This window comes from Protobothrops mucrosquamatus, unplaced genomic scaffold (genome assembly GCF_001527695.2).
Source record: "Protobothrops mucrosquamatus isolate PMUCROS unplaced genomic scaffold, P.Mucros_1.0 scaffold661, whole genome shotgun sequence".
Taxonomy (NCBI): domain Eukaryota; kingdom Metazoa; phylum Chordata; class Lepidosauria; order Squamata; family Viperidae; genus Protobothrops; species Protobothrops mucrosquamatus.
The window spans coordinates 138,881-153,228 of NW_015386950.1; the positions used below are offsets into that span (position 1 = coordinate 138,881).

Below are 14,348 nucleotides of genomic sequence, written 5' to 3' on the forward strand. Positions count from 1 at the left end.
TCTGGGATTGGCCAGGAGCCCGGTGCTTCTGGGATTGGCCAGGAGCCAGGTGCTTCGGGGATCAGCCAGGAGCCAGGTGTATCGGACTCCGAAGAGGATACGTCTTGGCTGGATCCACGCCAGCGTCGGAAGGACAAGCGTGCGCAGCAGCGGACACGCCGTGCCAGATAGTTCAGCTGAGTCACTGGGCCACACCCCACTGGCTATAGAAGCAAGGGGTGTGGCGTGTGAATTTTCGTGACGGACAATTTTTGCTGGATATTCTGTTGCAAGCACTCTGGCAAGTTATCTTGGATTATCTCTGTTTGCTGTGTATTATCAGTAAAGGCTTGGCAGGCAGCTACGAAGTTGCTGCCAAGAAATTCATTTGTCTTTGTCTGTGCCGAGCAGTTTTTCAGGCCTCGGCTGACTGGTTGGGGTGTGTGGGTCGGACGGGGGACAGAACAACTAAGTAGAAGTCACTCCTATTTCAAGAATCCACTTCTTGAAGCCCTGGTTTTCAACAATTGCTCCCTTGGCCAGCCCCTGAGATAGGTTGTATCAGGAAACAGGCAGGGTGGATGAGATTCAGTTGCTCCTCTTAGAAACTTCAGTGTCTTTCTATTTCCCTGCATTATGGTATCCTTCTCAAACAGGCTGCCTGGGCTAAGTACTGGAAGTATCCCTTAGTACTCAGTCTGTTCCTATTGAATGGCTAATTCCAGAACACGGTGCTGTTGGCTTATTGCTTTGTCTCTCTCCAGTGTCAGCATGAAACTATTAAGAGATGATTTGTTGCATTTTTTTTAAATGGGCTGGCAGTAGGGATGAAAAAACTGCTGATATTCAAATCCATATAGTATTTGGCAAGATGGCAAGCAAAGCGATACAGTATGTGATGTTGAGTTGGTATAATAAGGATATTACCCTATTAGGTATATGGAGGTTTTTCTTATGATTGCATTATTTTTCTCAATATTTTAATGTTGTTTTTGGCAAAAGCTATAGGAAAATACAAAAGTTTAATGATGATTATAGGAAGATGTCCAACCATTAATGTATTTAACCTTACAAATACAACAGGGTTTGAAATAGCCTAAGACAGTGGGTAAGTGATAAGACTTTTGGTGATTTCATCTTCCTCTTTTTTATAGCTGATGGTAATGTTGCTCTTTTAGCATATATTATAAAAATCAATCAAACAGTTGAAGTAATGTACTAATTCAAAATAATTTCTGAAAGTATAGTAGCAAGTAGCTGAATCAATCAGATGCCACTTCTTTGAGCTCATATCCACTAAGGCCACTAGATTGAAAGGAGGTAACTCCTTCCAGTAAGCTTGCAGGCTACTTGTCAACATAAATATCATCTGAATTCAGCTTCCTGCCTACACTTCAATAAATTCCTTTTAAATAAGAATCTGAGGTTGAAATCTTGACCATCTGGGGTCCAGCATCATGCTATTGCTCCCAATTTATAGGGATTGTTTGAAGGTTCTTCAGATTAATAATAACCTGTAATGCAGGTTATTAATGTTTAAATCAGTTTTCTTGATACTAACAAGTAACAGTAGTGTAGCTTTTATACTTTCAGCAAATCCTGACTTTGCCTGGGTTAAAAGATAACAGTTGGACTTTGGCTAGTACTCTGATGAATGACCAGTCAGGGCTTCATATCAGATTATCACAATTAAACTCTTTCCAAGCTGGCCCAAGAAATTTAGCATAATAGAATTATTGCAGAAAAGTAGGAAGCCAATGCATACAGATCTCTCTCTAATAGCAATTCAGAATACTTCCTTCTATAAAAGTTAAAGTTTCAATCCTGCTCTCTTCTTTCCACTTTTGTGAGTCAACAGTCATTTCCTTTCCTTTGAGGGTTTCTACTATATATCCTTTACAAAAATGGTTTGATTTGGTGGGAGAATTAGAGATTCCTGCCTAACTTCAACCTTTATTCAAAGAATTCCAGAGATATAGGGTAGACTGGGAAGTAAAAAGCCTTCCTAGCAAAGAGGAGGAAGAATGGCATTGAATACACTTCATGAGTAGCTCCTCTTTAATAAACTCAGTTCAAAAAAAGGCAAATTTCCATAAAGCCACCTCCCAGCAACCAATACATCATGAATATCTGTTGGATCGAGGGCAGTTTTATATAATCAAACCTTCCTAGAGAAGCAGACAAACCAGATTTCTCTCTCTTGCGTCAGAGACTGAAACTATACACAGTTGAAATAAAGTTCAGAGTTTTTTAAATAACTGCTATAACCTCTGTAGAAACTCTTAAGACTCTGAATATCTAACATGGAATTCATTTAAAATGCCTCTTTTGCTTTCATATCTTTAACTTGGAAAAAAACCCCAATATACTATACCACTAGTTCAGTTTGTGAAACAAGTAAGATCTCTTCCACTTTATCTCGCCTTTCTAATTGTCCAATAACCTGAATGGAGAAAAACTCCACTCATGGATTAGACAGTGACCGATCCTGAATCATCACCTTCCCACTTATAATGCAGTCTTTTCTGCACTTCTAGGAATAAATATACCATTGTATGCTCAGTCAATCAAATGCCTAGCTAGACTCCCACAAATAACCTACTGTAGCTTCGTAGTGGAAATTCCATAGCTCTATTGGATTCCTTTTTTCCACTTTCAGGGATACCTTTAGTTTATGACCCCCATTTTTTGGTCTTCATGAAGATATGTTTGACTGGCTTTATAGACCTGCTTTTACAGACTGGATACTATATCTGGGAAGAGAATCTTTTTTATTACTGATGGTATTTCAGGTATCTCTAATATTTCCCAAGACCTGCAACAAACCATGATGTAATAAATCCATTTTTTGCACCACTGAAAGTCTCCTTGGCTAGCAGGCTCCTACAAATCTTTGTCATTGCTTTCTGGAATATTGCCATTTGAAAAATGTTTATGGCGATTCTCACAGTTGCCTTTAAAAAAGCACCCTTGGGACATGCCAGTTGGAAAACCAGGAAAAGGAATTTTGCATTTCTGTGCTGTATTATCCAATTTGATATCCTTCTGTTTCAGTAAACATGGTGAGTCAATGACTTACATATTGAGAGCTATACATCCCTGATACTTTCAGCGGTACCCAGAATGGGTCAAGGAAGACACTGTGCAGGATTAAGTATTCAGGTCTCAGCCTTAACATCAGGATTATTAGACTCAATAAGGTTGTGTGCCTTGCTTCCATCTCAACTTTCCCAATCAGAATTTGCTGCTGATAACTGTTTATATTCCTCCCACTATCTCTTATCCTCATATTCCAGAAATCTGGTCAATAGCAGAAGTCTATAGCATCAGGCTACAAACAAGGAGACCATGAGTTCTAATGTGGCCTTAGGCACAAAGCCAGCTGGATGACCTTGGGCTAGTCACCTTTTCTCAGCTCTTGGAAGGAGGCAGTGTTAAGCCACCTCTAAAAAAAACTTCAGGGACTTGTCCAGGCAGTGTCTGAGAATTGGACCAACTCCATTGTGTGCTCCTTTGGATTCCCCATGCAAGGCCCCTTTTTGGAAGACCTAAAGAATGGGCCGCCTCACCTCCAGGGAAAGAATATTCCATAGGGCAGGGGCAATGGCAGAGAAGGCTCTTTTCCTAGACCCTGCCAGCCCAGAGTTCTTTAATTGATGGGGTCTGCAACATACCTTCCCTGCCTGACTGGGTGAGCTGGGCCAATGTAATGGAGTGAAGCTGCTTCCATAGGTAGCCTGGCCCCATGCCATGTAGGGCTTTATAAGTCATAATCAGCAGCTTAAATTAGACCCAGAAGCCAACTGGTGCAGTTCATGGAGCAGAGATGTTACACGTGCCCTTCTTTTGGGACCCAAAACAGTTCAATATGCTGCACTTTGCACTACTTGAAGCTTCCAGATGCTTTTCAATATATACCTAGCTATTCAATATAGGAGTAGTTTCTGGAGTGAGAAAGTTCTATTGCCACAGCTGTATAAATCTGTCACATTGTTGTATTCATGAAGTAATCCGTAATTGAATTTGACTCAAAATCTAAAGATAAAAATAAATCTTATCCATACTGTTGTTAATATTTCCCATACCTTCCACGAAGAACAATAGAAATTTGGGTTGTTTTTCATTTTCTTCTACTTCAGGAATTTTCTTCATATTGAATGAATTGCACTCAACTACCTTCTAACTCATAACACCCAGAAATTGTTCATAGGATCAATCATCAACCAGCAGTCAATATCTTATAATATCTGTCTATACAGGTATATCATCTTGACTTGTATTACTGCCGATAAAATTATTTTAAGGAGTGTGCTTATTCATTGCTTGAACCAAGAAAGATAATTTACTGCAGAGCTTTATCTATTTAATGGTTTGCCAATGTATGACTCAGTACACTAACTGCAGTGTATAGTACAATATGGTTTTAACTGAAACAGGATATTAAAAACTTGGCTTATCTCTTCTAATAACAGAGTTTAACTACTGTACATTGACAGAGGGATAGCAAATAATCTACTCAAATTAAAATAACAGAATTATTTATTGTAAAACAATTAACAAATTATTCCTCTGTTGTTGCAAGCCCAGTTATACAAATCCATTTTGGATGGTGGAGTCCTGGGTGCTCTTTGAGTTTGATTGTTTGCTTGCAGGCATTTCATTAGCCAACTGCGAAAAATCATTGGGATGAGACAGTTTATACTACTTTTATATACAGTAATTTGCCCTGCCAGTATATACAGTGTTTTCTCCTTGATAGTTCTTTGATTAGGGTATTTTTTTCTGCTTAATTGCCTGCTTATCTGGTGTTGGCTGCTGGAGAGGATGCATTCTGGTCTTTTCATTTCCTTCTCAGATTTTTTATAGTCTCTTTTGGATGGATGGAATGAATGGAATCTGTTTGAATGTAATTAGATTCAACATGTATTTTTATAGCCAAACACACTGAGCCACCTATAAATTAGATGAACAACTGCTCAAAGAGGAACTTGACTTTGAGATAACACTGTACAGAAACACTTTGAATAGCCTTCAAAACCACAATACTAACTTCCTGTCTGAAAACCAAGGGTTGGGTTTACCACTGATCTCTCACAATATAAAGCAGCAGCAGTTCAGTTTAAGTGATTTAGCATTGGCTTGAAATACTGTACTGAAATTCCTCTGATAAAAATGTTTTCATCAGAATTAAACTGCTGCTAACTACATTGACTGATTTAACCTTAAGAAGTCTGGAAACAAACAGTTTATCAAATTTCCAAGTGACTGGGTTCACAATTTCTTTACAGTCCTCAATGCAGCCTATCACGAATCTAGTTGGTTCAATTACAGCTGAAGAAGATCTAGTCCTAGACTGTTGTTGTATGGGATATCTTAGGGCTTGACTCTGTCCCTGAATAGGGACTGCTGTGAGTTGAGTGGACTGGTAATTTGAAATCTCATTAGCAGAATCATTTTTTCAAAATTCCCTCAATAAAATATGCTTATGAACGATTGCCTGGCCAGACTAAATATCCTGACATGCCCTTCTTTGTAAAGCTGAGACCTCCTACAAAGGCTTTTTCCCTTCAGAGCAGCCTCAGGTTTTTAGAGTTTGCCATGGCCCAGCAATAAATACCTAAAAAGTCAATATTTCAAAGCTAGCAGCAGAAAAGGCAAAGATAAGGCTTGGATAAATAATCTATTTTGTAGATGCAAGAAGCTCTTGAATTTTGGAAGGATATCTTCTGTATAGTCTTCTTGACACTTCTGTAATAGTAAACTGCCTGACAAGACTGTCAATAAGATCTCATAAGATAAAATAAGATAACTTTTATTGTCATTTTTTTTCCTGTGGGCACAACGGCACACATCAAAAATAAAATTTAGTTGCCCCTTCTCAAAGTGAAACATACATGACACACACCTAAACATACATGACACACAACATATGTATAGACCCACAGCCCCTACATATACATAACAAATAAATATTAAATGTTTGACTTGAATCATTTTTACATTTCCCAGTTACTTTATCAATTGTACTTTTTATACTAACAAAGATAAATGTTACAATTTACCATTAGCAGATGTTAAACTTTTGGGACCTGATTCACCTCCAATACAGATGTGTTGGCAATACACTTTGTGTCTGACCCAGTATGATTGTGGTGTGTAAGGACATTGAGAAGATGTTTATAATATCCTCTCTTTTTTTTCCAGGTGACAGGGTGAGAACTGAATGCCTGCAGACTCACTAGCTTCCAACGCATTCTTTCCAAAGTGTCAGGTGTCATGAGGTGTTCCCTGAAACGATCACTTTTAACAGCCTTTTCTCTGTTTGTGTTGCTACTCATCGTGAATCTGGCTTCTTGGCACCATGAAGAGGTTGTGATGGTAAGTGTAACATAACACATTTGCTGAGAGAGAGGGAAGAGGGAGAGAGAGAGAAGAGAAGTGAAGAGAGATATCACGTGAAGTGTTAATACCACTTTATAATGCCTTAGTAAGACCACATTTGGAATACTGCCTCCAATTTTGGTTGCCTGAGGTGCTAGAAAGAGTAAAGAAAACGAGCAACAAAGATGATTAGGGGACTGGAGGCTAAAGCATATGACGAACGGCTGCTGGAATTGGGTATGTCTAGTTTAACGAAGAGAAGGACGAGGGGTGACATGATAGCAGTGTTCCAATATCTCAGGGGTTGCCACAAAGAAGAGGGAGTCAAGCTATTCTCCAAAGCACCTGAAGGAAGGACAAGAAGCAGCGGATGGAAACTAATCAAGGAGAGAAGCAACCCAGAGCTAAGGAGAAATTTCCTGACATTTAGAACAATCAGTGGAATATCTTTCCCCCAGAAATTGTGAATGCTCCAACACTGGAAAAAGTTTAAGAAGAAATTGGACATTCATTTGTCTGAAGTGATGTAGGGTTTCCTGCCCAAGCAGGAGGTTGGACTAGAAAGGACCTCCAACGTCCTTTCCATTTCTGTTATTCTGAGTTTCTCTTTCTTAAAAAAAAGTTTTATTAAATGTTGGAAGCTCAGAGAGGCTTTTTGTGTCTTAGTTTGGGTTGGCCATATTTAGTTTGTAAATCCAAATGCATGGGCGGATTTTCTTATCAGAAAAATAATTATATTGCAGCACTGCAATGAGAGACAATGACAAGTTCCTGCTTTACTGAAATCATTTCATAGCCATAGAAAGTACTGCACTGATTGGGTGAACATTTACTATTATTGCCTGTTTCTGCACAGAACAATGTTCAGCAGTGGGCTCAAAGAGTGGGTCTGCACCATACTATGTCTCACTGGACCGTTTATAGCCTCCGAATGTTTATCAATACCACCAACACGTTGAATATCTCTTATGACTACCTTGCTGGTTTGCCTCCACTCCGAAAAAGTAAGTACCAGAAAAAAGCAGATCAAATACAGGTAATTCTTGAGTTATGACCACAAGTGGGACCAGAATTTCTATTGTAAATTAGTGCAGTCATAAAAGGAGTCATCACATGACCAGGCCCAATTTTACAATCATTTTTACCACAGGCATTAAGTGAATCACCATGGATATTAAGCTTATCATGCAGTTGTTAAACGAAATTTGCTTCTCCAATTGACTTTCCTTACAGGAAGCCAGCTGGAAAGTTTGCAAATAGCAATCATGTCATTGCAACCATAGTAAGTGCAAGCTGGTTACCAAGTGCCTGAATTGCGACAAAGTGACCATAGAGGTGGTGCAACAGTTGTAACTTCGAGGACTAGCTCCAAAGATAAGTGGAATTCATTTTAGGACATCCAAACAGGCAAGCTTTTGTGATGGCTAAGATTTTTGAAGCAAAAATAAAGCACTGTTCCTATCTTTAATCAAAAAGTACTCCAAGAGAAGAATAATCTTCATGCCAATTTATTTCGATAGATAGGACAACTATGCAGCTTTTCTGCTCAGTGGTAGCCTCATGCTGACACCCAGTGGGCAATAGAGCTAGTAGAGCGGAGTGTGTAATGGTAGATCTTTCTTCCTCATTTCTGTTTCCAAGTGGAAACAGGCTGTTGCTATTGCTCAGACTCTCTTCTTAAGAAGATGCAGTTGGCTGGTGCATCTCATTTCCAGCTCAGTGGCTCATTTAGTATTTTGTCTCCCCTCTCTTTTAGCAATCAGAATTTTGGTTATATCTCACAATAGTTAAGGAGAGGAAAGGGTGCAAGCAGAGGAACAGGCATGTACTAAAAGTTTTATCTATCCTTTTTTGGTATGAGTGGTGCCTTTGAGTCAGTGTTGACTCCTGAAGTCTGCTTGGACAAGTCCCTGCAGTTTTCTTGGCAACATTTTTGGAAATGTTTGCCATTGCCTCCTTCATAGGGCTGAGAGAAATTAAGTAGCCCAAAAGTAACCCAGCTGGCTTTGTGCCTAAGGCAAGATTAGAACCCACAGTCTCTGGTCTCTAGCCTAGTGCCTTGACCACTACACCAAACTGGCTTTTATGTCTTTCCTACTGCCTATGAAATATAAAAGGAAGAGGATACAGAGTCTGATTTAAGAAGGATAAAGCAGCACTTCTGGGTTGTGTGTCTATGTTGTGGGCACCTGGCCAAATATGCCTTTATGGAACCATTGCCACCTGCACTGCTGATGGAAACGAGAAGTATGCAGCTATTGGTCTCTAGTCAGCTTCATCCTCCCCCATGTTTGTGCTCCTTCTTTATTGTACTTTTATTGTGGAGGACCATTTTTTCCTTCTCTCTTTGTTTCTGATTTGACTTTACCAGCAAACCAATAGCTGCATATTGTAAACTCAGTGAAATTTTTCAAGGCATCTTAAGGAAATGCATTGATGTTCCAGGTAGCTCTAGTTTTTTCCTGGAATATTTAAAGGAGACAAAAGCAAAATATGTCCTAACATGTTTGAAATTAACAGATTTATTATATTGCAGGATTCTTGTTTCTGTTAAGTGGCCCAGGCTTTCCAATCAGGTTCCACGTATACCATGGATAACAGGAATTCAATTTTCATAATCCTATAACAAGCATGACTTGTTGGAAAGGCTGACTTAGAGAATCAAATTCATTTAGCAATGCATGAAAGTGATACACAGTAAGAACATAATAAAACCTCTGCTGCATAAGATAACTTTTTTTGAAAACATACATAAAGGCAATCATTACCTCTACATCTGGACATGGAATTGGTCTAAATATTTTAAAATTACTAGAACTAGAGTTGTTGCCTCTCTTGAAATAATTTCCACCAGTGCAAAATTACTTTCCTTGTTTGTTCTAAAACTAGTGACAGTCATTTTTAATTAATGCCCTGGGTTTCTTGTTGATTGATGCATATACCAGCTACATTAAGACTGCAAATATACAGAATAAATAGGTACATGACTTGCAAGGTTCAAACTTACAAGGTGTATACACTTTTTCTTTTTACTGCAGAGTTTCTGACTTTAGGACTCTGTTCTGTCAAGCGGATGAGAGCGGACTATCTCCTGGATACCCTGACATCCATCTTTGATCAATCTTCTCAAGAAGAGCTGGAGGAAATGGTGGTAGTGGTACATTTAACAGATCTAGAATATAAATGGAATTCTCAAATGGCGTTGGAAATTGCCAGAAATTTTCCTCATCAGCTCCATCAGAGAAACCTAGTAGTTATCCACACACCTCTTGAGTATTACCCTCCCTTGGAAGGCCTAAAAAGGAATTTTAATGATCCTGAAGATCGGGTCCGCTTTCGATCAAAACAGAATGTTGATTATGCTTACCTCATGAACTTTGCATCCAACCTCTCCACCTACTACCTCATGATTGAGGATGATGTCCGTTGCACCAAACACTTCCTCACAGTAATCAGAAGAATTCTGGCATCCGAGGAGGACACCTCTTGGGTCACTCTGGAATTTTCCAAACTTGGTTACATTGCCAAGCTCTACCATTCTAGTGACATCCCCCAGCTTGCTCGATTCCTCATGCTCTTTTACCAAGAGATGCCTTGTGATTGGCTTTTTGTGCATTTCCGTCTCCTGCTTACACAAAAGGAGGAAATTCGTGTCAGGCAATCCCTTTTCCAGCACGTTGGTCATTATTCCTCCTTCCGTGGTACACCAAACAAACTGAAAGATGAAGACTTCGAAGAGGATTTTTCTAAATTCCCTGACAATCCCCCAGCAGATATAGTAACCAATATTGAAACATTTCTGGGTCATATACCCCATAAGGCTTACAGTAGAGTGATAGGCTACTTTTGGGGTAAGGCCCCTTCTTCTGGCAATTCCTTCACACTTATCTTTAAACAGGCTGCCCCCATCTTCCGCATCCAGATCCATACAGGCTCTGAAGAATACCCAGATAGCTATCTCCATAATGGGGTTGTAGCATTGGGCACTCATAAATTGCATACATCAAGATCACATTGTGCTAACTATGTCACCATTGGGCACTTTGACAAAGGAAATTTTGACAAGCAGAACCTAGAGAATAGTACCACCTCTGACCCTGACTGTGTGCACATTTTGGTAACTAACACTCAGACTGAGTCGTTGATCATAAAGAACATAAGCATCTGGATAAAGCCTAAATCCTGACTCCATTTGAATGAGCAGGATCTCTCACAGTGTAAGAACATTGCTTGCAGACAAGATCCTTTCTGGATACAAGAATACAGGATGCGGTGGAAGAAGTTAATTCTGTGTTTTCAGTCCTAATGATGATATGTTTGTGATCTATTATCTTACAGCATAAGAGCCCACCAACAATGTTTTTCAAAAGAGAGCTACAACTTGCATTGTCTTCTGCTTGTCAGAGACTCTCCTTTTCCAATTGAGTGTTTCCAGGGTTATTTTGCATCAATCTTTTTTTCATTCTCCCCGCAACAATGTAGCTCTATATGAAAATACAGTAAGATAGGACAGGGGTCCCCAACCCCCAGGCTGCAGACTGGTACAGGTCCATGGCCTGTTAGAAACCAGACCGCATAGCTGGAGGTGAGCAACGGGCGAGCGAAACTGCACATGCATGTGTGAGATCTAGGTTGTGTTCTGCATCGCCACCCCACCCTGGTTCTTGAAAAAATTGTCTTCCACAAAACTGGCCCCTGGTACCAAAAAGGCTGAGAAGCACTGAGATAGGATGCTGAAATAAGCTCAGCTGATAATATTAGGAACCAACTGTGTTTCAAGAACAACTTCCTGTGTTTCTGTTATTCAAGCTTAGTATCTTTAAATGGTAGTTTGGAAAGATGGAGGCTAAAAGTTCCTTGAAGCATAATGTATAACTTTAGATCTGTTAACTTCTAAATCAAACTCAAGGATGTGCTCTTTGGCTTCAGAGATAGCTTGTTCTAGCTCCATCACTGTTAGTACTTGAATTGAGAAGCCACATAAAGAAAAAATGATTGTGTTTGTGTTGGGGGGTTTTCAATAAGGTTTTAAATATATCTATAAGAGTAAGTAGGGCCAATGAGTCACTTCTACAGTTTTGCAAATGATAAGTCAATAAGTGATTCAGGTGAGTAACTAACGTTCACAGTTAGATGAAGTAATTTTTACAGAAGTGCAATCTTTTTTCTAAAACCAGCACTTTAGCACTGCTGAATAAATATTTTTAGATATTTTTTTAACAAAATTTGTCCAGAAACACATTTAATGAATTTTTCTAATTTAAAATTATGATTGCATAATATGTTTTACATAAAATGCTGATTGATGAATGTAATTTAAACAGCTGTCACCATATACAAAAATAACTAGGGTTTACTGTTAATTTTATACTTGTTGCATACAGCTTTTTTTCTTTTTTTTTCTTTTCCTTTTTCTGTATCTTGTTTGTAATTCTTGCTTTTCTTTGTTGTTTTTCATTATTCTGTAATTGGTATTTTATTTTTGGAAAAATAAAAAAAATATTTAAAAAGAACTGTAAAAGACGTTTCAGATTAGCATAAACTGTGACGTTGTCATCTGGAATGCAAATTTATTCTATGGCTCAAGTTCAAAGTGAAGCAGCAGTGTAGATCTTTACAGCTGAGTCAACTGATGACCAACCTTAAATTCTAGCTATTCTATTGAGCACTTTCAGCTCTCCATTTTATTCAGCTTTTCTAATTTTCTTTAAAACAAACACAAACACATTTAACAACAGTTTTGATCTCTTCATAAGAATTGCAAAATCCTTGTGGATAGATGAATCCATATTTTTAAAAACTATTGAAGATTTACAGGAAATCATTATACACTAAATTGATTGTCATTTTGACATATATTCTGAATTTTAATTCCGGATATCTTTTTTATTATGTGATCTGTTCATGTTTGAATCAAAATACAACAAAATATTTATACAGATTATGTTACATGATAACCTAATGTAACATGGTACATGTTAGCTTTTTAAAGTGTAATCTATTATAAAATATAACTAATCCAACTAATATGAATAACTATGGAAACACTTTTGGTTAAGTTATACTATATATTCTGATTTTTTATTTTTTTGCCAAGTTAATATAAATTAAAACTTTCTAATCTACTGGAACAAGGTGACATTCACCTTGTCAGAATCTCGGAAGCATGTTTTTTTCTTCTTGCTTTTGCATAACTGGAAAATTCTTAGCGTGGCCATTGACTTCCCATGTAGGCAATTAACATGAAGATAGATGTGTCCTAAAATAAAATTAAGGTTACAACAATGTAAACTATGCTGCTTGTATTAACATTTGCAATGCAGCTTTTGCAGAGTACTGAAAATTAGGATTTCTAATGGAGAAGAACTCCCTGGAAGTAGTTACATGATATATTAACTCATAGTTTGGATTGTACATTTATAGTGATCATATATCCCCTTTTGCATAAGTAATATGCAGAGTGAAGGAGAAGAATAAGAAATAATATTTCAAAGAAATTAGATTAAAAAAAAAGTAATAGGGTATATTTGAATCTGAATTACAGAACATATCTAAAGCTGAAGAGTTTGGACAAGAAAGTAGGCCTGTACAATGCTTTTAAGACTGAACTCGATCCCAAACAATTGCTTCAGAGCTCAAAGGACTTCTTGTCATCAAGTTACTAAAGCAGCCATATCGTTTCCCAGGCTCATATGGCTATTTCTGGGAGGCTTTTGCAGCAGCAAACCCTGGAACCAGATGTGACCACTTTTATGAATTGCCAAGAGATGTTGCACCTGCATTGTCACTCAGCTTTTCAGCATCAAATCTGGATGCACAAATGCAACTGAAAACCATTCATGAAATGGGTGGAAGTTGAAAGTTCAAAATTGTACTTTTTTCATATTTGAGTTTGTCAGTAAAAAATAAAACCTCTCTATGCAGTATTCTGATCAGAATTTATTTAACTACTATCACATCTGCATTATTAATCTTCAATCTGGTAATAAAATACTGCTGCAAAATATGATCTCTACTCTTCTTCCTGACAAAGTGCATAATAATATCCCTTGGTACATTTCTTAACTTTGCAAACTGCATGTTGATTCCATATGCTTTATCAAGTTTCCTCTTCACATCATCATCATCATCCCATCCCAAAAACAGTTGGTTGAAGATTGAACAATCTTTTCTCTGGTGTCTTCTCCAGAATCTTCTAGAACTGCTGTAAATCTCAAGCAATTTTTTTCAGTCCCAGTAATGCCACATTGTTAAAAACCTTTCCCGTCTTTCTATTTATTACTTCTATTTTACTTTCTAAAATTTCCACTTTGTCATTAATTTAACTTCTCCTGTAAATTTATTTTATTATTTTATTTATATATATCCCATCTGTATTATTTGGACAAGTAACTCAAGGCACACACATTCCTCCTGTTTTCCTCACAATAACAACCGTGTGAGGTGAGTTGGGCTGAGAGACATTGACTAACCCAAGATCACACTGTCGGCTTTCATGGCTAAGGAAGTACTTGAACTCATGGTCTCCTGCTTTCTAGTTTTGTGCCTTAACCACTAGACCAAACTGGCTCTCTTGTCATATAGTTTCTTTAATTTGATTTGTAAGGTTTTTTCATCTTTACTGATTTTTATTCCATTCTCACTTTAAAAGCAACCAGCTCACTTTTAATAGATTTGACAGATTCAGATTCCGCCCCCATTTCTTCAGACATCTTTTGTAATATTTCCAGGTTATATATATGCTGTTTGTTGCTTTCTGCCTCACCTTGCAGATTTTCTGATGGTTGCCATTCTTTTATTTATAATTCAAAAGTAAAAGTAAGTCAATTAAAAGGATGAAAATGAAAGTTTCTCCTTCCCCCATCTTTTATCTTTTTGTCTTGTTACTTTCAAAGACCATTTTTCAACTGTAAATTGACTGTATCTGAAAGTAATTAAGAAAGGTCAAACTCAATGTCCTTTAAAAGGCTGCATCTGCATATGTGAGC

General features: G+C 37.8%; 1 protein-coding gene across 1 annotated transcript; it reads left to right on the top strand.

The window, feature by feature from the left end:
* Positions 1 to 4,214: 4,214 nt before the first annotated feature.
* LOC107289270 (alpha-1,6-mannosyl-glycoprotein 4-beta-N-acetylglucosaminyltransferase-like) lies at positions 4,215 to 13,286 on the top strand. The gene is made up of 4 exons (XM_015817998.2): positions 4,215 to 4,238; positions 6,184 to 6,357; positions 7,217 to 7,364; positions 9,399 to 13,286. Exons 2-4 carry the CDS (start codon positions 6,256 to 6,258, stop codon positions 10,544 to 10,546), a joined length of 1,398 nt encoding a protein of 465 aa, XP_015673484.1. The 5' UTR covers positions 4,215 to 4,238; positions 6,184 to 6,255; the 3' UTR covers positions 10,547 to 13,286.
* The last annotated feature ends 1,062 nt before the right edge of the window (positions 13,287 to 14,348 follow it).

Excerpts from the sequence above, each read along its gene's own strand:
- LOC107289270 (XM_015817998.2), top strand. The coding sequence starts at position 6,256 with ATGAGGTGTTCCCTGAAACGATCACTTTTAACAGCCTTTTCTCTGTTT. Across the intron at positions 6,358-7,216 it reads ACCATGAAGAGGTTGTGATG|AACAATGTTCAGCAGTGGGC; the intron begins GTAAGTGTAACA and ends GTTTCTGCACAG. Across the intron at positions 7,365-9,398 it reads TTTGCCTCCACTCCGAAAAA|AGTTTCTGACTTTAGGACTC; the intron begins GTAAGTACCAGA and ends TTTTTACTGCAG.